At 35.0% G+C, this 26,739-nt stretch overlaps 1 protein-coding gene across 1 annotated transcript in view; it reads left to right on the plus strand.

Moving 5' to 3' along the window:
* LOC129753583 (transcription factor SPT20 homolog) overlaps nt 1-26,739 on the plus strand; it is a 57,897-nt gene that overhangs the window by 19,154 nt on the left and 12,004 nt on the right. The window contains exons 3-4 of the mRNA XM_055749412.1: nt 3,494-4,591; nt 4,713-4,855. Coding sequence (XP_055605387.1) covers nt 3,893-4,591; nt 4,713-4,855 — 842 coding nt within the window. The 5' untranslated portion in view covers nt 3,494-3,892. The remainder of the gene's footprint in view (nt 1-3,493; nt 4,592-4,712; nt 4,856-26,739) is intronic.

A 26,739-nucleotide genomic window follows, 5' to 3' on the forward strand; every position in this document is an offset into this window, starting at 1 on the left:
CCAAGGCAAAATAAACAATCAGCAGCAGTCTTGAAAAACGCTTCATAAGCCAATTTTGTTTTATTTCTCCGTAATGCCAAATCTTAACAAAGTATCAGCAGACACTGCCTTAAAAATCTGCGCTTCTAAGCCAATCTGGCTTTTCTACCGGCTTTTCTACCAAAGTAAATAATATGCAGCAACAGTCCTAAGAATCTGCGCTTTCTAAGCCTATTTCGTCTTTTTCCACCAGAAGGCCAAATCAAAATAATCCATGAAAAGCAACAGTCTTAAAAATCTGCGCTTCCTAAGCCAAGTCTTTTTCAACCGGAAAAACAAATGAAAACAAACAATCAACACCAACAGCCTTCAAAAACCTGCGCCTCTTAAGCCAAATCCGTCTTTTTCCATCGGAAGACCAAATCATCACAAACAATCAGCTGCAAAAGTCTTAATGATCTGCGCTTTTTAAGCCAATTCCGCTTTTTTTCAATCGGGAGGCCAAATTAAAATAAACAACCGGCAGATGCTGCCTGAAAAATCAGCGCTTCTTCAGCCAATTCCGTCTTTTTTCACAGGAAGGCCAAACCAAAACAAACATTCAGCAGCAACAATTAATTCACCCGAAGGCTCAATCAATACAAACAATCAGCAGAAGTAAAAATCTGCGCATCTCAAGCCTATCCGTCTTTATCCAGCGGAAAGGCATGGCAAAATAAACAATCAGCAGCAATGAGACTAAAAAATTTGCGCTTTCTAAACCATTCCGTGATTTCTACCGGAAGGCCAAGTGAAAGTTTACAATCAGCTTCTACAGTCTTAAAAATCTGCGTTTTCTAAGCCTATTCCATTTTTTTCAACTGGTAAGCCAAGTCAAAATAAACAATCAGCTGCAGCAGCCTTAAAAAAACAGGTTTTAAGCCATTTCCGTCTTTTTCCACCAGGAGGCCAAATCAAAACAAATACTCAGCAGCAACAGTCATAAAAATCTGCCTAAGCCAATTCCGTCTTTTTAACCGGTAGGCTAAACTAAAAAATGAGCAGCAGAAACTGCCTTCAAAGTTTACGCTTTCTAAGCGAATTCCGTCTTTTTGCACTGGAAGTCCCAGTCAAAATAAATAATCAGCAGCATCAGCCTTAAAAATCTGTGTTTTCTCAAGCCAATTCCGTCTTTTTCCACGAGAAGGCCCAATCGAACAAACAGTCACTATAAGCTGCCTTAAAAATCTGCGCTTTCTAAGCCAATCCATCTTTCCCATCCGAAGGCCAAAACAAAGAATCAGCAGAAGCTGCCTTGAAAATCTTCGCTTAGTAAAGTAATTTGTCTTTTCCACCAGAAGGCCAAATCAAAATAAATAATCAGCGACAATGGTCCTAAAAATCTGCGCTTCCTAAGCCAATTCTGTCTTTTTCCAGAGAAAAACCAAATCAAAACAAACAATCAGCAGCAGCAACCTTAACAATCTGTCTTTTCCACCGGAAGATCAAATCAACATAGACAATCAGTAGCAACAGTCATAAAAATCTTCGTTCCCATAGCCATTCTATCCTTTTTCACCGGAAGGCCAAATCAAAACAAATACATATTCAGCAACAACAGTCCTAAAAACCTGCACTCACTAAACCAATTCTGTCTTTTTTACCGTTAACGAGTCTAAACCCAAACAAACAATCAGCGGCTACAGTCTTAAAAATCTGCGCTTCCCAAGCCAATTCCGTCTTATTTTACCAGAAGGCCAAATCAAAACAAAAATTCAACACAATCAACCTTAAAAATCTTCGCTTCCTAAGCCAATTTAGACTTTTTCCACCGGTTGGCAAAGTCAAAATAAACAAACAGCCTAAAAATCTGCGCTTCCTAAGCTATTCCGTCTTTTTTCACCGAACGGCCAAGTAAAAATAAATAATCAGCGGCAGCCTTAAAAGTCTGCGCTTCCTAGGCCCATTTCGTCTTTTTCCATCGGAAGGCCAAATCAAAACGAACAATAGCAGCAGCTTAAAAAATCTGTGCTTCCTAAGCCATTTCCGTTTTTTTCCACCGGAAGGTCAAATCAAAACAAACAATCAGCATCAACAGCCTTATAAAACTGTGCTTCCCAAGCCAATTCCGCCTTTTTCCACCGAAACACCAAATCATTGCAAACAATCAGCAGCAAAAACCTTAAAAATTTGCGTTTCCCAAGCCAATCCTGTATTTTTTTTTATCGGAAGGCCAAATCAGTGCAAACAATCAACAGTCTTAAAAATCTGCGAAATCTGCGCTTCATAAGCCTATTCGTCTTTTTTTTCCACCGGAAGGCCAAATCAATACAAACTATCAGCAGCAACAGTCTCAAAAGTCAGCGCTACCTAAGCCAATTCTGTCTTTTCCACCGGAAGGATAAATCAATGCATACAATCAGCCACAACAGTCCTAAAAATGCGCTTCTAAGCCCATTCCGCCTTTTTCCACTGAAAAGCCAAATCAAAACAAACTTTCTCAGCAGTAGCCTTAAAAATCTGCGCTTCCTAAGTCAATCCGTCTTGTCCACCGAAAGGCCAAATCAAAACAAATAATCAGCAGAGGCTGCCTTAAAAATCTGCGCTTCCGGAGCCGATTTTACCTTTTTTCACCGTATGACCAAGTCGAAACAAACATTCAGCATCAACAGCCTGAGAAATATGCGCTTCCTAAGGCCAAATCTAAATAAACAATCAGCAACAGCAGCCATAAAAATCTGCGCTGCCTCACCCACTTCCATATTTTTACACCGGGAGGCCAAATCAAATCAAACAATCAGCAGAAACAGTCCTCAAAATCTACGCTTTCTAAGCCAATTCCATCTTTTTCGCCAAATTAATGTAAGCAATCAGCAGAAGCTGCCTTACAACTCAGCGCTTTGTTGGTCATTTTTTTTTCTTTTTCCACCGGAAGGCCAAATCAAAACAAACGATCATAGCAGCAGTCTAAAAACTCTGCGCTTCCCAAGCCAATTCCGTCTTTTTCCACCGGAAGGCCAAATCAGAATAGAATTAGAAGAAAAAGGAGTAAACTTCGTCTTTTTTCTCTGGAAAGCCAAATCAAAACAAACGATCATAACAGCAGCCTTAAAAATCAGCGCTTCTTTAGCCAATCCGTCTTTTTTCACCGGGAGGCCAAACCAAAACTAACAACCAGCAGCAACAGCCTTAAAAATCTGCGCTTCCTAAGCCAATTCTATCTTTTTCCACCGGAAGGCCAAATCAAAACCATTTTTTTTATTGGGTAGATCTAGTTAACATGAGCGAAGTCGAACGCAACTTTTTTTTAATCCAAAAGGAAGGTGAAACAAACTTGACAAAAGAAACTCAAAAAGATTCAAAAATTTACCAAAAAAATAAGAAAAAATTTGTAATTTCTATTCGATAATTACATGGTGGGTTTTTCTAAAAAAAATTTTTGAAAAAAGTCACGTTTTTCATGGACCATATCCCCCGTTTTCTGACCGACGACGACCTGTCTCAACAGCTTACAAATTTTGTAATCGTTTCACAGGATTACCCGACATCAGGAAGGTGCCAGTAGATAGAAAAGAAGAACAGTTACGACCACAGCCGGCTAGCGGAAGCCCCATTCAGGTGGTTTATAATTAAGAACAAGCAGCTCCCCACGAGTGCTCTCGTTAGTGTATGTGCGCGGCTAAAAGATGAACAAAAATGCAAAACCAAACGACTTGACAGAATTCTTTGCGACAGGTGTGGCTATGAGCATGAACATTGGGGTGGAGATACCGTGAAACGGTTAGGTTCGAGTGGGATTGGAAGAAGCAAATAGGAGATAGCAGAGTGTATGAATAGAAGTGTTAATTAGTATAAAAAAAGTAATTATAATTTTAACCACCCCTTTTCTATAAGAATATTATGCCAAAGTGTTGGAAAAGAAAACCGACGGGCTATGTTTGTGATGCTGTCAGTTCGCACAACAGCCACCGTTCGTGAACGGCCAGCCGAGACGGTCAAAAAGGCGATCAACATTAACCAGCTCATCAAGAACATCCACAACCGGAAACAGCAGCAGCAGCAGCAACAGCAAATCGCCAACAAAAGTGCAGCGGAAGGGTTGAACAATCAACTCGTGAGCCCGGCTGACCAGCAGCGCAAGAACAGAAAGAACAACCGAAACAACGAAGAGAAACAACACTCAAACAAGGCATCAGCAAATCAGAAGAATCTACAGCAAGACAAAAACAATTACCAAAAGACACAGGGCGATAAGAAGATCGACAAAACGACGTCGATCGAAACAATAGGAGTGCTCGCAGCGAAGAATAAAAACTCAACAAAGCAACAGCACAGCAGTCCGAACGTTCGCCTAGGACAAATACAGGAAGAGGACTCGACGAGCAACAGCCTATCGACTGTGTCGGAATCGCAACAAACGAAACAGCAACAAGAAACAAAACAATCGGAACCGTTGCGGCAACAGACAACGGTAATCATTGACGTGACAACGAATTCGGTTTCGTCGTCGGAAAAGCAAGATCAACAGCAACAGGGTACAACAAACCAGAACCAAACGCAACCGGACCGGAAATCGAAGACGACCTTTCTACTGCCGGAGCTTAACAACTTCAAGAAACCACCAACTGTACAGGTTCGTGTTGGAAGACACTCTTGCTCCTCTCGACTATTTTTTTCTTTTCTCATTCCTCCCAATATTTTAGTTTGAATTTATTTAATAATTTATCTATTTTTTTTTGTTTTGTTCCTTCCAGGTACCAGTAGCGACCATACTGAACGATCTCAGTCCCGTGCCTGCGCCAGCCAAAGTCACGAATCAAATCTCCAACTCGAAACCTATGAGTCCTATGAACCCCGCCGGGCTACAGAGTAACTCGCCGGACGTTAAGGCCATGCGGTAAGTTTTCTATATGTTTTTCTTCTTAAATTGGGACTTTATCGTCCGAAAAAGGACTTCCAGGCTGGCATATTAACAACTTAAACATTCACGTATATGAAAACGCACACGCCTTCATGAATGGGGAAAATGAAAACGAGCAAAACAGCTCCATTAAAAGTTTATCTGGCTAATGGATTCATTGTACCCATCTACCTACCTACCAAATGGGTGAGGTACTTGAGAGCACGCGCTCACGAAAGTTTCTTTCGTAGAAACGAAAACAAAACAAAGGGAAGGCGATACACTCACCCACGCACGTATGATTTATTTATGAGCGGGTGTTGTTTCGCGTCCAGGAAGAAACTTTTTGGAACGGTTTTGCATACTTTAAACTTTTTAAAAACTTTTAAGAACTTGCTGAAGCATCTTTATCATATAAAAACAAGCCAATTCCTAAATACAAAACACCTTAAACTTTTACCACAGAGAACAGGCGTACAAGCTAGCCAACGAAGCTTGTGTAAAATCCCAACACCCTTTTTGAATCAATCATTTTTTTTGGCTGGGCCACCAGATGTCTCCAAACACACCAAAGAGAACTGTCAAAACGAAGCTGAGAAAAAATGACTAAGTTTCAGTCCAGTGTTCTATAGGTCATATGAGCTGCTTAGCATGCTTCAAGAAAATCGCTGCTGAAGTTTCGTAATACGTTCATCGTGTTTTAGAAAAAAATATCATAAAAGTTATTATCTTTTTCCTTCATATTTGTTAGAAATACAAAGTTTAAAACAGCTGGATGCTAAAGTGATATGTGAAAGCTTTGAGATGCCTAGAATCAGTACTGCTGGGTGAGACTGATCGTCAAGAATGTTCTTGTATTTAACTGGACAAACGTGATGCATTTTCTAAAATAAATTACTGGTCAAGAAGTGCGAAAATTTATACCAAAGCTGTTAGTTATCTTAACTGTCATAGTAGTACAAAAATTAAGAAAGTGAAATTTCGCCCAGTTAAAAGTAACTCTGATTTCATTTATTTAGCAATAAATTAAAGCCGTCCATTTTACTGAGACATAAGATTGATTTTTTGTGAGTTCATATACGATCACGCCTTTTCGAAAACTGGCACTTTAAAGTTGATTTGTAACTTTTGAACGGCGCAATAGATGGTACTGTTTGTAGTCGATTTCTAACGTATTTTTTTGGTGATAGCATTTTAAATTTTACACACTTCTTTGACGATTTTTTGTTCGAGCTTGTTTGTCTGTTCTCTGTGCTTTTACGTACAAAATGATACATAGATATGTGATCTTAAAATATACCGAATCATCAAATCCCCTTATAAATTTCTCTACAACTAGAAAATCATTCCGTGAATGAGATAATAAGAATCACCATAACTTGTTCAGAAATTAACTAATTACTCAAAACATCGTATTAACTGTTGATGAGTACTGCTACTCGGGAGTAGTTGATTCCTTCAAATGAACAACAGCACCCAAGAAGATAAAAAAAAAAGAGAATACCTGGCTGCGGTAATTGCTTTCAGCACAGAAAAGATTAAAACTTAACTTCGCTTCCATTAAAAATAAGTACAAAAAATTATGTTCTTTGATCGGTTTTGGAATATTACAGTCGAACCTGGATAAAAGAGCGTCCAAGGGACTTAACTATATTTTCCCGATTGAAAAAGTTTCTCACTTATCAATGTTTCGTCATGTAGAGGGTTTGAAGCAATTAAATTCCAATGTGATCCAAAGAAATTAACAAAATACAAACAAATTCTATATTTCATATTTGTATCTGATTAACAACTCATTCAAACTTAATCGAAAGTTCCTAAAGAGTATCAATAGTTAACTATGGAAATTCATTGAAGCTATCGTTTATTGATTAATTTTAAGTTTCCCTTCTTGATAGTCGCGAATGACATAAAGATGCTAAAACAACTATAATCGAAATTGGGGTCGTACCCCTATATGAACTATAATCGAAACAAAAAACCCGATTTAATACACTTGACAGTGGATTGTAGCCCTTCTTACAGCCTGTAAATTATACTTGGATACATACTTATGACACAAAATTATAAACAAATGATAGAATTATAAATTCTGAATTATGATTAAAGAATTGCAAACGCAGTAAATCCAAATGAATTTAAGAAATCAAGATTAAAAGTTTTTTATTGGATAAAAGTATTTTGATATGATCATAATTTTCATACAAATAACATTATTTGCAACTTATTGGAGATTTTTGAAGGACTCGATTCTGGAATATCTTGTTTGATTCCGTTTCTATGACATTATTGCTCAGCGATGTTGGTATTTAAATGATCTCCAGGAAAATATCCAAACTGAACCAAAGTGTTTCTGGAAATATGTGAACTCCAAGTGAAAGTCGAACTGGATCCCGAAAAATGTTTCATACAATTCGAAAAAAGCCTTATCGTTGGAAGATGCTTCTGAACTTTTTGCTGAATTCGTCCGCAGTGTGTTTATTTCGGATTCTTTGAGAACAAGTCAGGAATCTCTTCTGCCAGCCGATCTTACAGTTTCAATTACATATGTGCGACGTAAAATTTCTATGCTCGACGAATCCAAAGGATGTAACCCAGATGGAATCCCGAACTCACTACTTAAAAAATGCGTGTAAATTATACTTGTTTCTTTTTACTGCTTCGTTTCATGAAGGACTTTTTACTAAGCTCTGGATGTTTTCACATTTAGTGCACATACACAAGAGCGGTTCTAGGATCTCCGTCGAAAACTTTCGTGGTGTAGCAATCTTTTCAGCTATACCCAAGCTTTTCGAAAGCATTGTCTAAAGATTTAAAGATGTTTCTGCCAATCCGTCACCCAAAAGATTGTACGACTCTCCAAAATGCTCTACACAGGTTTGCGGAATGCAGCAGCAGGTTTGGATTAAAAGTTAACGACTCTAAATGCAATGTGGTTACTTTTTGTCGGAAAATGAGCAACATCATGTCAAATACCACCTGGGAAATGATTCGATTTTCACACAACAGTCTTCAATAAAATACCTTTTTGGGTGTTGAGTTGGACTCAGAGCTAAACTTTTCGAAGCACATAGAAAAAGCTGTAACTAAGGCTAACTCAATGTTCGGAATGGTAAGCAGAATTAGTTAAGAGTTGAGTGATCCCTATACGATTGTATCTATTTACGTCGAATTGGTTCGGACCGCAATAGAGTACACCAGTATTGTTTGGCGTCCATACTATAACCACTGACCATATTGACTGGACACTCGATTTCGTTTTCTGGATAATTTTTCCAACAGTACGCACTATCGATTTCAGAGAGCGCAACGATCGATTTGAAGAAATGCTATTCCAGTCAGGAAATGCCACCCAACTTTTTAAGCAATTTCTACGATAGAATCGGGCTAAACAGGAACATTTTTCCTACAGGGCATTTTTGTCATTTTTTTCAGATCCGCCACCTGCCGGCGGTATTGCGAACCTACAAAATCTGACAAAAAAATAGGACAGAAAACAGTTGAATTTTTGTTCTAAGTGTTATGTCAGTGTGATCAGTGATATAACATTCATATCAACAGACTAGAGCAGGGGTGAGCAACCTTTTGAAGAAACGGGCCACTTTTGATTTTTGAAATACTTTCGGCGAACCGCATTAAAACAAGATTTGGGTAAAAATAGTTTGCAAAGCTTTACGTATTTTTTATAAAGGCAAATTTTTACCAAAATAAAACTGAAAAAGATAAATAAAACGAATTTATGTACTTACATAAACATTTTTTTTAAATATAAGGTGATTAGACCAGCCGAAATTGAATAATCACAAATCTTGATTAGAGATCCATAATGTTTAAATTGATTTGAAATGTTAAGCGGAAATTCTTTTTGACAAAAGGGAAACATAATTTGTTAACCTTTTATTTATTAAAAACGAAAAATGTTAAAAGTCTTTCTATGGTTCGTAAAAAGGTTAGAATGTTTTTCTGAGAATACCCTGTTTTTGTTCGAACAAATGCGCTGGTATTTTTCGTCATCACATTTATTTAAAAGTTTCATGGCGCTTAACCATAGCTTTTTTTCTGTGCCCATTTTTGAAAAGTTTTTTTTTTTTAATTTCTATAAATTTTTCGTGAAGCCTAAGTTTTTTTTCTAGAAACGGTGATTATTTTTAAATTTGAAGTTCCGTATGAATTCGTATGAATGCATTGAGATATTAGGTAAGGTTTAAAAATTATGAATAATTCATAATTTTACAGATTTTTATTCAGATTTGTTTGTCAATGTTACAGTTTTGATTTTTGATTCTAGAAATTTTTTACAGATTTCATAAATTTTCTCAGATACTTTAATGACTTTGGTAATGTGGATTGCTAATTTTCAAGTAAAATTTTTTGTACAGATTTCATAAATTTTCTCAGATAATTTAATGACTTTGGTAATGTGGATTGCTAATTTTCAAGTAAAATGCCTCAGTTCAATCGATGTTTGGCATGATTTGCCAATGAAGTTTCTTAAAATAAAAGCACCACAACGAGCAAAACAACGAGATTCACATTCAGGTGCGAGGAATCTCAGAATTGATTTTGACTTATTGGAGAGCGCTGAATCCAAATATTCCATGAGTTTTTTTGTCAGCTCTAGTTTTTTTAAATAACTTTTAAAAAGAGGTAAAAAATAAGTAATTCAATTTGTGTACTTATTTGACAAAACTAATAAACAAATACTTATTGACTCAATGATCAACCTTTACAAAGATCGCGAGTTATTTTGAATTCTGAAAAAAATTAAGGAAGTTTTCTTTTTGTCATTTTTTCCAAACCTGCAAAAACGGGAGTTTTGACGAAACTTTAAAGAAAAATTAAACTAAATTGAATCTTTTATAATTTTAGAACCGTAAGTCAAATAATTTCGCAGTCTTCAAAAAAGTTGTTGAATGAGTTAAAATCTTGAATATCCAGTTTTCAATAAGTTTCTGAAATGAGGTCAGAAGAAGTTGTAATCTTATTTTTTGGAATTTCTAAAAATGGTAGAATTCAATTTTTTGAAAGATTGTATCTCTCCTACAAGAATATCTTGGCAATATCTGAGACCTTGATTGAATGAAGGATAGTAAATTGATTCAAAATCAGCTTACGGTTATTATGAAGTTTATTGGTTTATCGGTTATAAAAGATCGATTTTACCAAAAACTGATCAATTTTAAAATTTCCACCCGCCATATCACCGAAACCAGAAGTGATTGACAAAATCTGTGAAATGTTTTGAATTCAGGACGCCAAAATTTAACAAAATCAGTTATTGAAACTTAGGCACCAAAAATTTTGTTTTCTCGAGTAGTCGTTACAAACTTTTTGGGTTGAATCACAGAACTACAGATATTGTTTTTGTCAAGAAATCCTACAAAAAAGTGAACAATCTGAATGATTATGGGGCTAACACAACTACAAACAGGCGACGTACATCTTTGATCAAGTAATTAAAACATTATTTTTGGTTCAGTAAGGACTGCAATTTAATGATAATAAACAATCTTTCGTAGAAAAAAAATCATAATAGAAATATTATTTGAGATAAGCTTCGGGGGCCGCACAAACATGTCTCGAGGGCCGCGGGTTGCTCACCCCTGGACTAGAGAGAGTTCAAAAGAAGTTCCTGAGATACGCCTTGAGAAACCTTGGATGGCAAGCAGAAATGCCGGAGTATCGAGTGTTGTGCATGCTGTGGTAGGATTGGACTCGCTGGAAACCCGCAGAAAATCGATTGATGCACTGTTTTTAAACGATTTAGCATCTTAAATATGTTATAACGAAAGCCGCAGTAGATTTCGTAGCGTAAGGCCATTTCAGTTACTTAACTTACTTAATGATCCCGCGCCGATCCTCCGGTGCATAGAGCCGTGGTAAAAGACCTCCACTGTTGACGATCCGGAGCCATCGTCTTCACCTGGTCCCAGTCAAGATTCTCGTCGACAGTTCGGATTTCAGCGGCTAGGCTTCGCCGCCACGAATTTCTGGGTCTGCCTCTTCTTCGATGACCTTCTGGATTCCAATCTAGCGCCTCTCTGCAAATCTCGTTTATCATCTCTTCGCAGCGTGTGCCCAATCCATCTGCACTTACGTTCCCGAATCTCGATTTCTAGCGCCTTTTGATGACACCGGCGATGTAGTTCCTCATTCGAGATCCAGTTGCCAGGCCACCAAGCGCGGATGATATTCCGCAGGCAGCGGTTTACAAATACTTGAATCAAAGCAATCGAAAGATTCCTTTTAATTCAACCACGGTAAATGAAAAGTTCTGGTATATGAGCTTTTCATTTACCGTGGTTGAATTAAAAGGAATCTTTCGATTGCTTTGATTCAGTTGAATCATTCAACCAAGTAGGCTCATACCACAACAGAGTACAAATACTTGCAGTTTTCGCGTCGTTACCGCATATGTGCACCAAGTTTCGCACCCGTACAGCAATACGGATTTGACGTTTGAGTTGAAGATTCGGATTTTTGTTCGTAGAGAGATCTGGCGTGACCGCCAGATGTTTCGGAGACTCGCAAACGCAAATCGGGCCTTTCTGATCCGTGTTTCGATGTCTTTTCTGGTACCACCATCAGGCGTAATCTGGCTACCAAGATACTGGAAGCACTCCACTTTCTCAACTTGTTGCCTAGCTACCATGAAACTGGAGGGATTTCCTGTGTTGATCTCCATCGACTTGGTCTTTCCGACATTGACTTTGAGACCTGCTGCCTTGGAACTTTCGGTGAGGTCGTCGAATTTGCTCTGCATATCTGGTTGTGTTTGGGCGAGCAAAACAATATCGTCAGCCAGGTCAAGGTCGTTCAGTTGCTCCATTGTTGAAGGATTCCACGGCAATCCTCGGTTCGGTGCACAGTCAATCGATCCAATCAGAATCTCATCCATTACGATTAGAAAAAGTAGCGGTGATAGAATACATCCTTGTCTCACTCCAGCAGTTACCGGGATTGGTTCGGACAAGACACCGTCGTGCAAGACCTTGCACGAAAATGCCTCATACTGTGCTTCGATTAGATGGACTAGTTTCTCTGGGACCCCTCGTCGCCTTAGAGCCGCCCAGATGTTTTCATGGTTAAGTCGGTCGAATGCTTTTTCGAAATCAACGAACACCAGCAGAAGAGAGTCCTGAAATTCGTTGATTTGTTCCAGTATGATTCGTAGCGTTGTGATGTGGTCCACACATGATCGTCGAGATCGGAATCCAACTTGTTGCCGTCGGAGTGTAGCGTCTATTTTCTCCTGGATCCTGTTCAGGATCACTTTGCAGAGTACTTTGAGGGTTGTACAGATCAACGTTATGCCTCGCCAGTTACCGCACTCTGTCAGGTCTCCTTTCTTCGGGACCTTTACGAGGATACCCTGCATCCAGTCGGCCGGGAATGTTGCAGTATCCCAGATGTCAGCGAAAAGACGGTGCAACATTTGTGCTGATAGGGCAGGGTCGGCTTTCAGCATTTCAGCAGGGATGCAATCGATCCCAGGTGCTTTGTTGGATTTCATGTTTTTGATTGCCGCTTCTATTTCAGCCAGCGAAGGCGCTTCCGAGTTGACGCCATTTATGCGACTTACTGTTGGCGCTTCGAGCTGCGGATTCTGTTGGCCATCGCTATTCGTGACTCGGAAGAGTTGTTCGAAGTGCTCAGTCCATCGTTTGAGCTGATCTGTTCGATCGGTCAATAACTGACCTGCTCGGTCTTTTAGCGGCATTCTTGCATTAGTCCTTGCAGTCCATTTCAGTTAGCTAATCGGATTCAAAATTATGCTGGGAATGAGCCAATGTACCGAACCATGAAAATTTATAATGCAAACGTTGATATTATTAAACTAAATATGGCCAGAGAACAAATTAGAATTAGAAGTAGGCAGTGATATTTCATATTCATTATTCGTGTTGTTCATAATATTAATTATACTCTTTAATAAGATAACGGGCTGAAGCCTAGGTTCTAAATAAAATATAAATAAATAAATAAATTATAATCACTTAATTTACTCCTTTTAGAGTTACAAGTTACAGCATATGGTAACTTTAAAATGGAAGGGGTATAAATTTAAAATTAAAAACAAAAAAGATGCTTGACCATGTATTTCAAATAATTCAAGCTCTCAAGTAAAGGAAACAAATACATTGATAAAATAATTGGATATAATTACAATTGCTAGAGTAAAATACGAGGCGGCAACGTAGGGTAACATTATCCGTAAAATTAACTTTAAAAATTAAAAATATTGACAATTCGAAAATGTCAATATTTTTAATTTTGTCATTTTGCCAGTTTTGACACTTTTGTCAATTTTGTCAATAACTTTCTTCAGTAATGTAAAAATACTTGTTTTCTACACTTAAAAAAAATGAAGATCATTTAACGTCATCATCATCATCAATAAAATATTTTTTCCTAATTGAATAAAGTGTAATAAATAATATTTTTTTCATGTAGATTTGAATGATGAACAGATCAGTATTATAAACGTTTCATTTATTTTTATTATTTCAAATCATATTTTTAAAATCGATTATGATTTATCACTTATTCTATGAAAAGTTCTAAAACGTTTCTAAATAGCAACTTTAAAAGTTAATTTTAATGTGCAATGTTAATTAAATAAGTATTTGCTTTGTGCTCTCAATGATTACAAGTCACAACTTGGAATTCCTTATTTTTTATTTTTAACAATTTCGTTTTTGATCATTCAAGAAATCAACCATTTCTTAACCTGTAATCTGTCATTGATGAATAATTTAATAAGTTGTATTTAAAATTAACAAAGGTAATATTGTGAACTTCAAACATAAACTTTTTTAGTCGTTTATTTGGAATTTCAGTATAAAACTGAATTTCTTCTCTGACTTTAATCACTGACACTCTAGACATAAAATTAAGTATTTTCATTTTTATCAAATTAAATTTAATCATAACCAATGTGTTGTGGATAATTTCTCTTTAATTTGAAAAGATTTGTTCCTTCTCGAAAATTCACATTTGAAATTCTGATTTAATATTATTTTAATCAAGGTTTGTTTCTGACCTGATTTAAAACTTATTTAAGAATTCGGATTTAGTTTGAATTCTGTGCATTATATTCGAATTCTGGTTTTTGTTTTGGAATTGTAAATTTTAATTCGCATTCGTTTTCTGGTAATTCAAAAATATTGACTTAAAACTTCTTGTTCAGAGTAATGATTATCATTTTGAGTATTTTTAAATAACTTACCGGAAAACTTTGATTTGAAGCTTTGATTTGAGTTATTTTGAACCGCATCAGTGAAATTTATATTTTTTTCGAGTTGTAATTTTGCATGAGTAAAAAATTATTTAAGAAATCAATTTTCTTATTAATTGTGTATTGTTGGTATTTGTATTATTTCTAACAAAATTCTAATTTCAAGTTCCCAAGTCGAGGGGATAGAGAAACAAGAGAGATCAATAGGAGTCAAAAATACAGGAAAGATATAAATACATTGATAGAGCTGCAGCAGTCGACCGATGGATCTCGGCTTGTACGCTCGAATTGGTCGATTCCATCACGTTCACCGTGGTGAAATTGGCTAACGCGCCGTTGTACTGAAGCGTTGATGGCAGGTTCAAGTCCTGTCGGTGAGCCGTTGTATCTTTTTCAAAAAACTCATGATATTTACGGCTTATGTTTTTTCTTTCTTTGATACCTCATGTTTCTCTAATCATCTACGGAAATGGTCTCATTTTCTTCCTTTTCTTCGACCATCATGGTTTTCCAAAATTTTCCATCACCTTGAACATTTGAATGTTTATCTGTTTAATCTTGTTCGGCAATGAATAAAAAAGCTCCAAGTAACGAAACATCGACTTGTTGAGGAATTGTTGCTCAATTTCAACAGCTACACAGCACCGCTTGCGGTAAAAATGTCCAATTCGTGAACGTGGCAAGTAATGGTTCATAATTGACTCTACTTACAATAAAACCAACCATCACTATGTAAACTTTACGACTGCAAATTCGCTACCCATAATGGCCGGTATGGCTATTGGTTATTGACCCAACACCATCACCATCATTGGATTGTATGCATAGCTCAATAAAAGTGCCATTTTCCATCAGCAGCAATAAATTTTCCTTTCAAGATACTGACCCTCTCATCGACATGAACCTACATAAAATCATAAAAGGGGTAAACTGACACGACGGCGTTACTACTTACTACATGGTGCTAAAGTTTCCACCCGGTCGTCCTGCTCTTTTCCACAATTTTATGATCTCTTGTTTTGTAGTCTTGCAGCCCCTTGGACGAACTACTGTTGTGCCTGTTCTGGTTGTGATGTCTGGTTTATTTGTTCAATGAAACCGGAGCCAGAGCCAAGTGGATTCTGTGGATCAGATTATGATGATGATGCCCATGAGCCAACATTTTTACGATAGGTTATAGTTTGAAGGTTGTTGATCCTCGGTGAACTTTGAAACCTTGAAAAGTCTTATTTGCATCGGTTGAGCAGGAAGATTTACCCACTTTGGACTGCCAACAGCTAGAGGTTGTCTCATTATGTTTAAGCACAATTTAAAATGAAAAGTATAAACACAATTTAGGAGCATTTTTTTTTCATTTTTATGTGAATCAATGCAAAATAAGATTCCAGTGAATGGTAGGCCAGTGATCAAATTTTTTATCGAAAACTGTTCATTAGCATCAGCATCAGCACTTTTCCAGCTTTTGCGAAGTTTTCGATATAATCTGCAGACCTCGCATGTTTTCTCAAATACGATTAGGTATGAGCCCAAAAAGTTTCAATCGATCTCGCTTGAGGATAATTTGGCAGATTGAGGGGGGGGGGGGTGAATCAACGTTTTTGGCCACATGTTGAACGGAGGCAGTTTTCTTACTGGCGTAAGCAATCATTACTTTCCGGTCCAAAGTTTTGTCCACCGTACCTGGTTTTCGCCCAGGTTTTTTTTATGTCCACGAGGTTGATTTCCTCTCCATACTTTCGAATCGAATTTCGGACCGCTCCAATGCTTACTTTTTCCATTTTCGCCAACTTATTTCTCGAAATGTTGAGGATAGTAAACGATTTGTGCACAATATTTTAGCGCTTTTCCGGGGAAATGCTTCACTTTTTCACGAAAATTATGAAAAGTGGAGCTCACGATTCACAAATATTCAATTGAACTGTAAACAAGCACACACAGCAGAAATCATCTGTTAAAGACGTCTTCCGGAATGAACAAGGTTGTATCAAAATCGTGCTTAGACTTAATAGGACACCCTATAAGTTCAAACTGCAACTCAAGTTCTGTGGTTATGATCTAGATTCTAAGTTCATCAGTGTTCTTAGTACAATATTGATTTCAAATTAATGATTTAAAGTTACGATTGAGCATTCTGAGTTCTAACTTTCAAAGTGGAACTGTAATTTTTCAATTTAAAAAAAAACTAAAGGGAACTGACAATTCAGACAACATACTATGCAACTTCTGAATTTTTCTTGATTTTTTTGTAGTCTGCTCCATAAAATCGCCTCAAATTATGACTTCATTTAACAAACATACGCTTCCCTCGTGTACCTTTTTTCCACTGGAATTCCGTTTTTCGTGCTCCAACAAATTAACAAAAAAAAATGGAAACAAACCATCAACTGGGGAGGGATTTTGATTCTTTGTTGTCGCATTTGGGAAGCCGCTGCTAAAAATTGCGACACGTAATGAGAACAAACACGACACAGCATAAAAAAAAAAAACTGCCTTCCCAGAACCCCTTTAAGCGAGCAAAATTTTTCATTTCAACTTGTATCGTTTCCGGACGAATGCCTGTGTGTGTGTACAGTCGTATGTACGTGTGCCGCGGCTGATCCGGTGGGTATTGGCTATAAATATGGCGACGATGGTTTAATTAAATTTTCTCGCTGCCTGCTCCTGGGAGGCATCAGTTTTGGCACGTTTCCTGCGGCGTCGGCTCGGGTTGGAATTTTAAAAATTTCACTTTGAAATTGTTGGGAAGGCTAATTGAATGTAATTTCTGGTGAGGCGAATTTTTATCTTCGTTATGTTCGATTCATTCGGGAAGTGTTAAATATGGGAGAAAAATGTTCACTCCATATAGTTGATTTTTTTGCCCCTTCGAACATGGAACAGTATCACTTGAGTTCACCGATGAACATTGTATTCTTTTATAAATAAATTGAACTTTAATATTATGTTCAAGTTTAACAACGAAGCCATACCCTTTAAGGATATTTGCATTCGCCAGATGCACTTAAAAGTCTTATTTGAAAATTTCTTAACTGTATACTAGAAGTAAATAGAAACTTGTTTACGTTATTTTTATCAATCCTTTATGAAATTTCCGAAATATAATGCAAATACATTTGAAGTAATGTCAAATTTGTATCAATTTAAAAAAAAAATCCAAAGAAGCTTAGACAATTCTGACGTGCGTTTGATGACTAATTAAACCACTTCACACAGGGGACAACGATGTAAAAAGGTGATCAAAATTGTTTACGCCAAAGCGGAGCGTTTTAGACCCATAGTGTCTTCGGGAAATTTTACCTACATTTGACACTTTAAAATGAGCTTTTGAAAAAAATTATTCAGTCACCTAGCAGTGAGATAGAAAAATTATTTTTTGTAATTTTCATTTTAGAGCAATTATGTATTTGGCAAGTTTTTAGATTGTAGAAAATGTAGCAATTTTGTTCAAGACGTCAACTTCGTAGAAGCCAACGCAAAAAAGTTAGAAGAGTTCAAAATAAAAAAAAAATTATTCAAAATTTTCAGTTTTTTAACTTGTCTTTTCAGGCCGAGTTTTTTCAAGCAAAATATGTTTGAAAGAGTTTTGAGTCACCCAAAATCGAACAGTTTTGTCGAACACACTTTATAACAATATTCAGACTGAAACGAGTTAGATTGGAAAAACTAAGAAACTTTCGAACTTTCTAGTTCGGATGAGTTCGGTTCATTTTTTGGTTGCATCAGAATCAAGCAGGTTTCACCATCATAAAAACAGAGAGTTTACAACGTTAAACTGTTTATTTTGTAGGTTTATAATTGGTTGAAGTTATCAATTTCCAGGGATTTTAGTGGAAAAATTTCAAGTTTATTTAAGGGAAGGAGGGGGTAGGGTCTAACCGGTAAAAAAACACCATTTTCACGATTTTTTTCTAGAGCTATCGTTCAAACAAATGTATTCAAATTTTTTGCATTATACAAAACATTGTTAAAAGAACATTTAGTATTTTTTTCGTAGAAAAATATTGAAAAATGATCCGGTGACGGAGCACTTTCGAGGATGCCTTTTAGAAAACAGGATTTGCGGTGGACACTGTATCTCAGCACAGAATCATCTCAAGTCAAAAAATCAGAGCAAAATATTTTTTATAGATGTTTTTCTAGACCCCAACGTTTTTATTTAACTAAAAAAATTTGTTAATGAATTTTTGTAGTGGCTGTTTGAAATAAAAACTACGACTTTTCACGAAAAAATCCGCCATTTTTTATCTGTTAAATCTCCCCAAAGTAAAAAAAAAAAGAAAAACGTTGGGGTCTGGTATTTTATATGTAGAAAATATGTTCCAAATTTGAAAAGAATCGGATAAGTAGTTTTCAAATGACGATGTCCACGGACTTTATAAATGTGCTTTCGAGAAAAACGCGTTTGAAGTTTCTGCTCTTGCTTTCTTGCAGTATTAGATAGGAGGAGATAAAGGCCTATAATTTTTACAGTTTTGCTTCAATTGACTTGAAAATTTGACACAACATTCTTGAAATGTTTTACAATAAGAAAATAAAAAAATAAAAAAATAGACTTATTGAAAGTGTTAGAACCTACCCCCCTCCCCCCCCTAAACTGACATTTAGCAACCGTTTTTATTTTGTTGAAACTTTAGCCATATTATTCTATCGCTCGCGTATGACGTTTTAAAGCCTTCATTGACGAACCTTACAACCTATCTTTTCGCTTAAAATACAATATATTAGACGAGTTTGTTTTTCGGTTAGTTAATTTTAAATGCAAGAAAATTGTCCTCAAGATTCCTTAAAAATAGCTAACTCTTTCATTTATGAGACTACAAAATAAACAACTTAACGTTATAAACTCCATGTTTTTATAACGGTAAAACCTACTTGATTCTGATGCAACCAAAAAATGAACCAAACTCATCCGAACTAGAAAGATACAGGTGTTTGAAAACAGCTATTTTTTCTTAGTTTTTCCAATCTAACTCGTTTCAGTCTGAATATTTTTATAAAGTGTGTTCGACAAAACTGTTCGATTTTGAGTGACTCAAAACTCCTTCGCACATACTTTGCTTGAATAAACTCGGCCTGAAAAGATATATGTAGTTGAAAAACTGAAAATTTTGAATAAAAAATATTGTTATATTTTGAACCCTTCTAACTTTTTTGGGTTAGCTTCTACGAAGTTGACGCCTTCAACAAAATTGCTACATTTTCTACAATCTAAAAACTTACCAAATACATAGTTGCTCTAAAATGAAAATTACAAAAAGTAATTTTTCTATCTCACTGCTAGGTGACTGAATCATTTTTTCCAAAAGCTCATTTTAAAGTGCTACAAATGTAGGTAAAATGTCCCGAAGACACTATGGGTCTAAAGCGCTCCGTTTTGGCGCAAACAATTTTGATCACATTTTTACATCTTTTTCCCCTGTGTGCACTTGTTCGATTTTATTATTGTTATATTATTTCAGGTTCTTCAAATTGTGGCTTCGATTTTTTTGGGAATTTAAGACCAAAAATTCCCATTGTGCAGTGTTGAAAATGCTTCTTTTCGTCACTGTTATCAGTACAATCGTGTACAACCGTTATCAGGAGCTGCCATAACTTGTTTTTTTTTTTTTTTGAAGTATATTTTTCGGTATGCAAAAAATGTGTTTGCAATTCTTTGCAAAATCGATGTGTGGAAAAATGACTCGTGCTGAAAAAAAATCATTTTCTGCAACTTGTTGCAGACATTTTTTTTTTGCTGAATCTTTTCGTATCTAGATATGCAAAGGTGGGTTGGTTAAATGGTGAAACGGTGAAAACTTGTAATTTTCCTGATATTTAGTATATTCGTTTTTAATATAAAATCATGGTACCTAAATAAAAGAAATCTTTGTTAAACCCTACAACTCCTAACAATTGTTTCTCAAAACTCGTTAACCGGTATGAAATCATGAAAAATACTTCGACGTCTGTAACATGTAGCATAAAATTCAGAGGTTTTCCTAAATTTTTGGAACAGATTCAACGAAATTATCATCTTTTCGTTGTTTTCTTCCACAATTTCAACAATTTTGCAAGAACAAGTCCTGTTAACTTGATCTTTAAATTTAGTTGGTTTTGTGGTTCTTTTCAGCCAGTATGGAAATTTAAGTTTTTCAAGAATTTATACAGAGTTGGAAAAAAAATTGTAGAGTTTATACAGAAAAATGTAGAAAATACATCGAAATATAATATTAGACTCCTTATCAACTTAAATGGAGATTTCAGGCTAATTTAAACGAAAATACAACAACAACAACGCTAAAAATATTTCTTTTTCTGAAGAGAAAGATACTTGAAAATTTCTACATTTTTTTCCCCTGTGTGAACTTGTTCGATTTTATTATTGTTATGTTATTTCAGGTTCTTTAAATTGTGGCTTCGAATTTTTTGGGAATTTAAGACCGAAATTTCCCATTGTGCAGTGTTGAAAAATGCTTCTTTTCGTCACTTTTTCGATTTCGAAGAAAAAAATTACAACTGTTATCAGGAGCTGCCATAACTTTTTTGTAAGTGTATTTTACGGTATTGAAAATTTTTTTTGCAATTCTTTGCAAAATCGATGTGTGCAAAAATGACTCGTGCTGAAAAAAATCATTTTCTGCAACTTGTTGCAGACATTTTTGTATGCTGAATCTATTCGTATCTAGATATGCAAAGGTGGGTTGGTTAAAATGGTGAAACGGTGAAAACTTGTGATTTTCCTGACATTTAGTATATTCGTTTTTAATATAAAATCTGGTAAATAAAAAAAATCTTTGTAAAACCCTAAAACTTCTAACAATTGTTTCTCAAAACTCGTTAACTGGTATAAAATCATGAAAAATACTTCGACGTCTGTAACATGTAGCATCATATTGAAAGGTTTTCATAAATTTTTGGAACGGATCCAACGAAATTTTCATCTTTTCGTTGTTTTCCTCCAACAATTTTGTAAGAACAAGTCCAGTTAATTCGATCTTAAAATTTAATTGGTTTTGTGGTTCTTTTCAGCCAGTATGGAAATTTAAATTTTTCTAGAATTTAAAAGAGTTGTGAAAAAAAGTTGTATAGTTTATACAGAAAAATGTAGAAAATACATCGAAATATAATATTAGACTCCTTATCAACTTAAATGGAGATTTCAGGCTAATTTAAACGGAAAACACAACAACAACAACACTAAAAAAATATCTTTTTCTGAAGAGAAAGATACTCGAAAATAATAAATTCTAGGTACTGTTACGACTAAAAGAATTATCAGAATCCAAGTTTCAAATAAATGCTTTTTTCCGGTAAGCCATGAATAAATTATTCAAATACGAAATTCCTTGTTCTGAATTTGAAATTTTCATGAAAATAAGTTTTGAGCGTTTATTAAAATTTGCAATCAATTTTTCCGAAACACCAAAATATGATTACGAATTAAAATTTCGAATGAAACCAGAATTAAAAACTTTTTTACTTAAAAAAAATTAGCCAAAATACATAGTTGATGGTTGAGTTTTATTTGATAAAATAAAGAAAATATTTAATTCGGTTTCAAGATTGCCAGAGATCAAAGTCAGAGATAAAATCATATTCCAATTTTTCCAGTTATCAAAATAAAATAATTCATTTAAGAAGTTCATTTTTTTTTTAATATATAATACAACATGTTTAATTCGTTATTGAAAGCTTAGCCTGACAAAGCAGAAGTTGGGAAATTTAGTTTCTTGAATAATCCATAAGAAACTGATGAAAATATCTCAACTTTTGTTGTGAATATTGATAGCGCAAAGCATCAAGCTTTAATGTGGCTACTTTGAACCATTTTTCGAACCGGCGTTTGTGGTTAATAGTTTAAAATTTATTGCCGCAGCCCGTGGCGTAGAGGATAGCCCTCAAGTCTTCTAAGCCAGCGGGTATGAGATCGAATCCGTCGGTCACGGCATACATAGTACACTTTCTGTGGGTTGGTGGTTTTAGCATTTGTAAGATGCTAGCCATCAAATCCTCGAAAGATGTACGCTTAGAGTTAAGAAAAGGGAATCTCTTCGAGGAAACATCAAGTTTCATTGAAATCCTGTATGTGTTTGTGTTCGTTTTTAATAAAAAAAAAATATAAAAAAAAAAAATTCAAGCTTACTTCAAGTTTAGTAGTTTGAAATTTCAAGCTCGTAATATTTTGAGGCATCAAATGAAGTATTGAATCTTGGAAAGAACAAAACAATGATTTTCTTAAATTTAAATAGATTTATATGCATCAAAGAAGATTCAGTTTTCGAAACAAAAATGCAGGATTGAAATACAAGACAAACTTAATATAATGAAAATCAAAAAAAAAATATGGACTAAAAAATTTAGCATATTTGTTAAAAAACCATACCAAATATGATGATGAAAAAGTATTTTAGCATTTCCTAAGGAAAGGGAACATCATTTTTGGTGAATCTGGTGAATTTGGTGAATGATTGATTTGAAAAAATGATGGCCTATCGCCTCTTGTTTTGATAATATAGCGTTCATATTTTTATAAGTTTAAAAATGAATCATATTTGAGTGAAATCAATTAATGATGACTGATAAATCAACAAACAAACCTTTATAAAAAAAAAAAAAAATGATTCTTATTTGTATATTATCCACCATTTAGGCAAACAATACTATTTTGCTTAAATATTCTTATTTCAGAGATCAATTTGAGTAATTAGAAAACATATCATTAGAAGTTTTATGACATTACTAAATAAAGTTTAAAACAAATTTTATTTCATTGAAAAAATTTATTGAAAACTGCTTTGCTTACTTTGAAGAACATCTAAAATTCAATTTGGTTTAGAGATTCATTAAAAAAAAATCGTTAAAATTCTCGTATTTCACAAAAAGAAACTTAAGAAACAAAAATTACTAGTGGTCTTCGGGAAAGTTGATCATCGATTTAAAACCATTATTTTGAATATTTTTTAAATGTTTTACAACTTAATTTAAAAGAAGAGCAGATATGATTTTCAACGTATTTTAAAAAAAAATATTATTCAAACACGAAAGCTGAAAAAAAACTAATTACATATTTCAATTCAAAGCACCCAAATTATTCAGAAGAAGCTCTTAAATTCCTTAAATTGCTCGCGCGTCGCGAAAATCCGAGCTACTCGCACGCAAAGCTGGCAAAATCGCTAAAAGTTGCCAAATCAACCGTTACAAATGTAATTAAAGTGTTTGGGGAACGTTTGTCGACAGCCAGGAAGTCTGGATCGGGGGGAAATCGAAAACCGGAAACCGCTGAGACGACAAAGAGATTTGCCGGTAGTTTCAAGCGTAACCCCAACCTCTCTCTCCGAGATGCCGCACATAAGCTGGGTGTATCGTCTACAACCGTGCATCGAGCAAAAAAACGAGCCGGACTATCGACTTACAAGAAGGTAGTGACTCCAAATCGCGATGATAAACAAAATACGACGGCCAAAGCGCGATCCCGGAGGTTGTACACGACGATGCTGACGAAGTTTCACTGCGTGGTTATGGACGGCGAAACCTACTTCAAAGCCGACTACAAGCAGCTTCCGGGACAGGAGTTTTATACGGCAAAAGGAAGGGGAAAGGTAGCAGATATTTTCAAGCACATGAAACTGTCAAAGTTCGCGAAGAAATATCTGGTTTGGCAAGCCATCTATACCTGTGGCTTGAAAAGCATCATTTTCATAGCTTCCGGAACTGTCAACCAAGAAATTTACGTTAAAGACTGTTTGAATAAAAGTCTGCTGCCTTTCCTGAAGAAACAAGGTTGTTCCGTATTGTTTTGGTCGGATTTGGCATCTTGCCATTACGGTAAAAAGGCCATGGAGTGGTACGCCGCCAACAACGTGCAGGTGGTTCCCAAGGACAAGAGCCCTCCCAACACGCCAGAGCTCCGCCCAATTGAGAAATACTGGGCTATTGTCAAGCGGAACCTAAAGAAGACCAAAAAACTGCTAAGGACGAGCAACAGTTCAAGGCAAACTGACTTTCTGCGGCGAAGAAGGTGGACAAGGTGGCTGTACAAAATCTGATGGCAGGGGTTAAGCTTGAGGCCCGGCAATTCGGATTTGGAAAAGCGGAAGCCTAACTGAATATTTTTCCTGAATTTTAAACTTATTAAACTTGAAAAAGAAATTTAATTTGATTTTTTGAATAAACGATTTCACCGATGTACACGCGTTTTCCCTTGACCAATTTTGACCGTATCACCCTTTAAACAGTGTTTAGCTGAAAATGCGAATGAAGGGATGTGTTATTTAATTTTAATGAAGTAAATATGCTAAAAGCTCACTATCGCGATGCATTTCGTTGTCTGAAAATTTGGAAAGAATCGATCAATTTTTGTTCTACAGCGTTTGCCCCGTGACAAGTATTGTGGGCGAAAAGAAAGTTCATAAAATCGAAAAAATGTCTTGTGATGCTTATGATATTTTTTTCTTATTCCTCACGTTTTCCGTCTTTTGCATAGTATGATAGCAATTCATAAGATACAGCTAAAACATCTGAAACAGTTATCAAAATATTGGAACAATGAGAAAAAAATAGATATTAAGATACCTTCTGAGAAATCGTGGAAAATACCAGCTAGGATTAGTAGCCCTACTTTGGACCCTTTCAGCGGTGGTTTTTTTAATAATCATGTTTTTCTCATAAATGGACGGGAGGTTTATATTTTTTTCAGGAAATGTATTTATAGTTCATGATCTTATCTGCAAGTTTCAATAAAGATTTGCAACATAGGTTTCGCCGCAAAAATATGGATGTTCAAAATTTCCATCTTTGAACCTACTGTTCCTATTTTGACACTGAACTGGTAACTTTCATTGGACCTAGAACTAAAATTCCTATAAAAAGTATGATTTTTCGGAAGTAAATAAACAAATACATACATAAGAAATGTAATCTTAAATCAAATATTATCATAAAAAGTATTACAGCTTTTACATCAATTAAAAACACTTAAATTTCTGTTATGAATATCTCAAACACTTTCACTCCAGGACAGTTCAATCAGCAGAACAATAGCAGAACTGCACCCAGTAACATTTTTGTGTTTACTTACTTGTAGTTCATTTGCGTAAAGCTAAAACAAAAATTCAGAAATGTTCAATATTGGTTCTAAATTATGCCCCATTTAAAAATTCGCACCTTTGTTAATTTGTTGATATTGAATCAAAGATTTGATCATGTCAGGTCTAAAAATGGAACATCAAAGTTGAAATTCTCCTATTTTTGGACCTTTTACAAATTTTTTCCACTGATTTTCATTTAATTTAGAAATAATAGGTAGTATGGTTCACATTCATCAGTAATTTCCCTTTTAACTTTGACTTGAACACAGTATAAATCGTGATTTTTCCTTATTCAATACTATTTCTCATAACACGCTCCACTAATTGAGCTATTTGGTTAACCACTGGTTAGGAGGTACAATTTTAAAAACATTGATGTTTTATCAGAAAGACTTTTTATGGCAAAAAGCGGTATGGTAGGATTCAGGAAGAGTAAGAATTCATAATGTGCATAAGAGTATCTTTAACCTATGCTTCCCAAATGAATTATTTACAATTTTCTGCATTTTAGAAATAAGTAAGCTCTAGATCAGGGGTGGCCAGGATTTTCAACAGGCGGGCCAAATTTATATACTGAGACTTGCTTGCGGGCCACACAACAAATATTTCTTTAGTTTTAAGTGCAAACGAATTTCAGTGGGTTACTTAAAGTATAAATTTAGAAAAACATATTTTTTAAATGTTTCAAAAAAAAATCCATATACAGATTTTTATCAGTTCTTCTTTTTTTGATCAAAATTAAAATTAAAAGTATTTAATATACTTTTAACGAGCTAACTGACAAGATTATGCCTTCTAATTCTGATTCAATACATGGGTTTTGAATTAAATTTAATTTACTTGAAAATACACGCACACACATAGCGTTTTTAGCAATTTTAAATTTTCTGGACTTATTCATCCCATAAAGATCACGGGAACGGGATTTTCAAAACAAAATACCCTTCCTAAGCTTTTCGCATTCCAGATGAAATATTCTTACGCTTTTCAATGATAATAATAAAAAATAATATGAAAAGAGCTCTTCCTTGTTATGTTTTTGTGTTGTTCTTTAAGAAACTTTCAAAATTTGGACATACCTAATCTAAATGTTTAAAATTTTAATGATCGTTCTTTCAAAATTTTTCATTTGATCAAATTGAAATTCGATAAGTGGGAAAGCCGTTCATAAAATGAATAAACAAATTTTTTTTCAAATTATCATTGTCATTTTACCTTTTTGATATAAAAAAAAACAAGAAAAAGCAAATGAATATGAAAAATATATTTTTAAAAAAGTCCCCTTTCTCCGTTATATGTAAGTACCAAATTAGTTCAAATTGAAATTTAGATGAATTTTACCTAACTGAATATTTTAATGGAAGAGTCTGGCTTTAAAAATATGATCACTTATTTATTAGGCTGCTTATTTCATATTTTTTAAATTATTTTCTCTATTTTTTGTTGAACTTACAGATAAAAAAGCTCCACAGTCTTAGGGGAACTTTATATTAGTCATCTCGGTTGTCAAATTGTTTTTGGTGGAGCTTTTGTGGTAAATTTGGAGAGAAAATGAATTTTCTAACAAAAACAAAGCA

The sequence above is a fragment of the Uranotaenia lowii genome, chromosome 3 (assembly GCF_029784155.1).
Source record: "Uranotaenia lowii strain MFRU-FL chromosome 3, ASM2978415v1, whole genome shotgun sequence".
Classification (NCBI taxonomy): Eukaryota; Metazoa; Arthropoda; class Insecta; order Diptera; family Culicidae; genus Uranotaenia; species Uranotaenia lowii.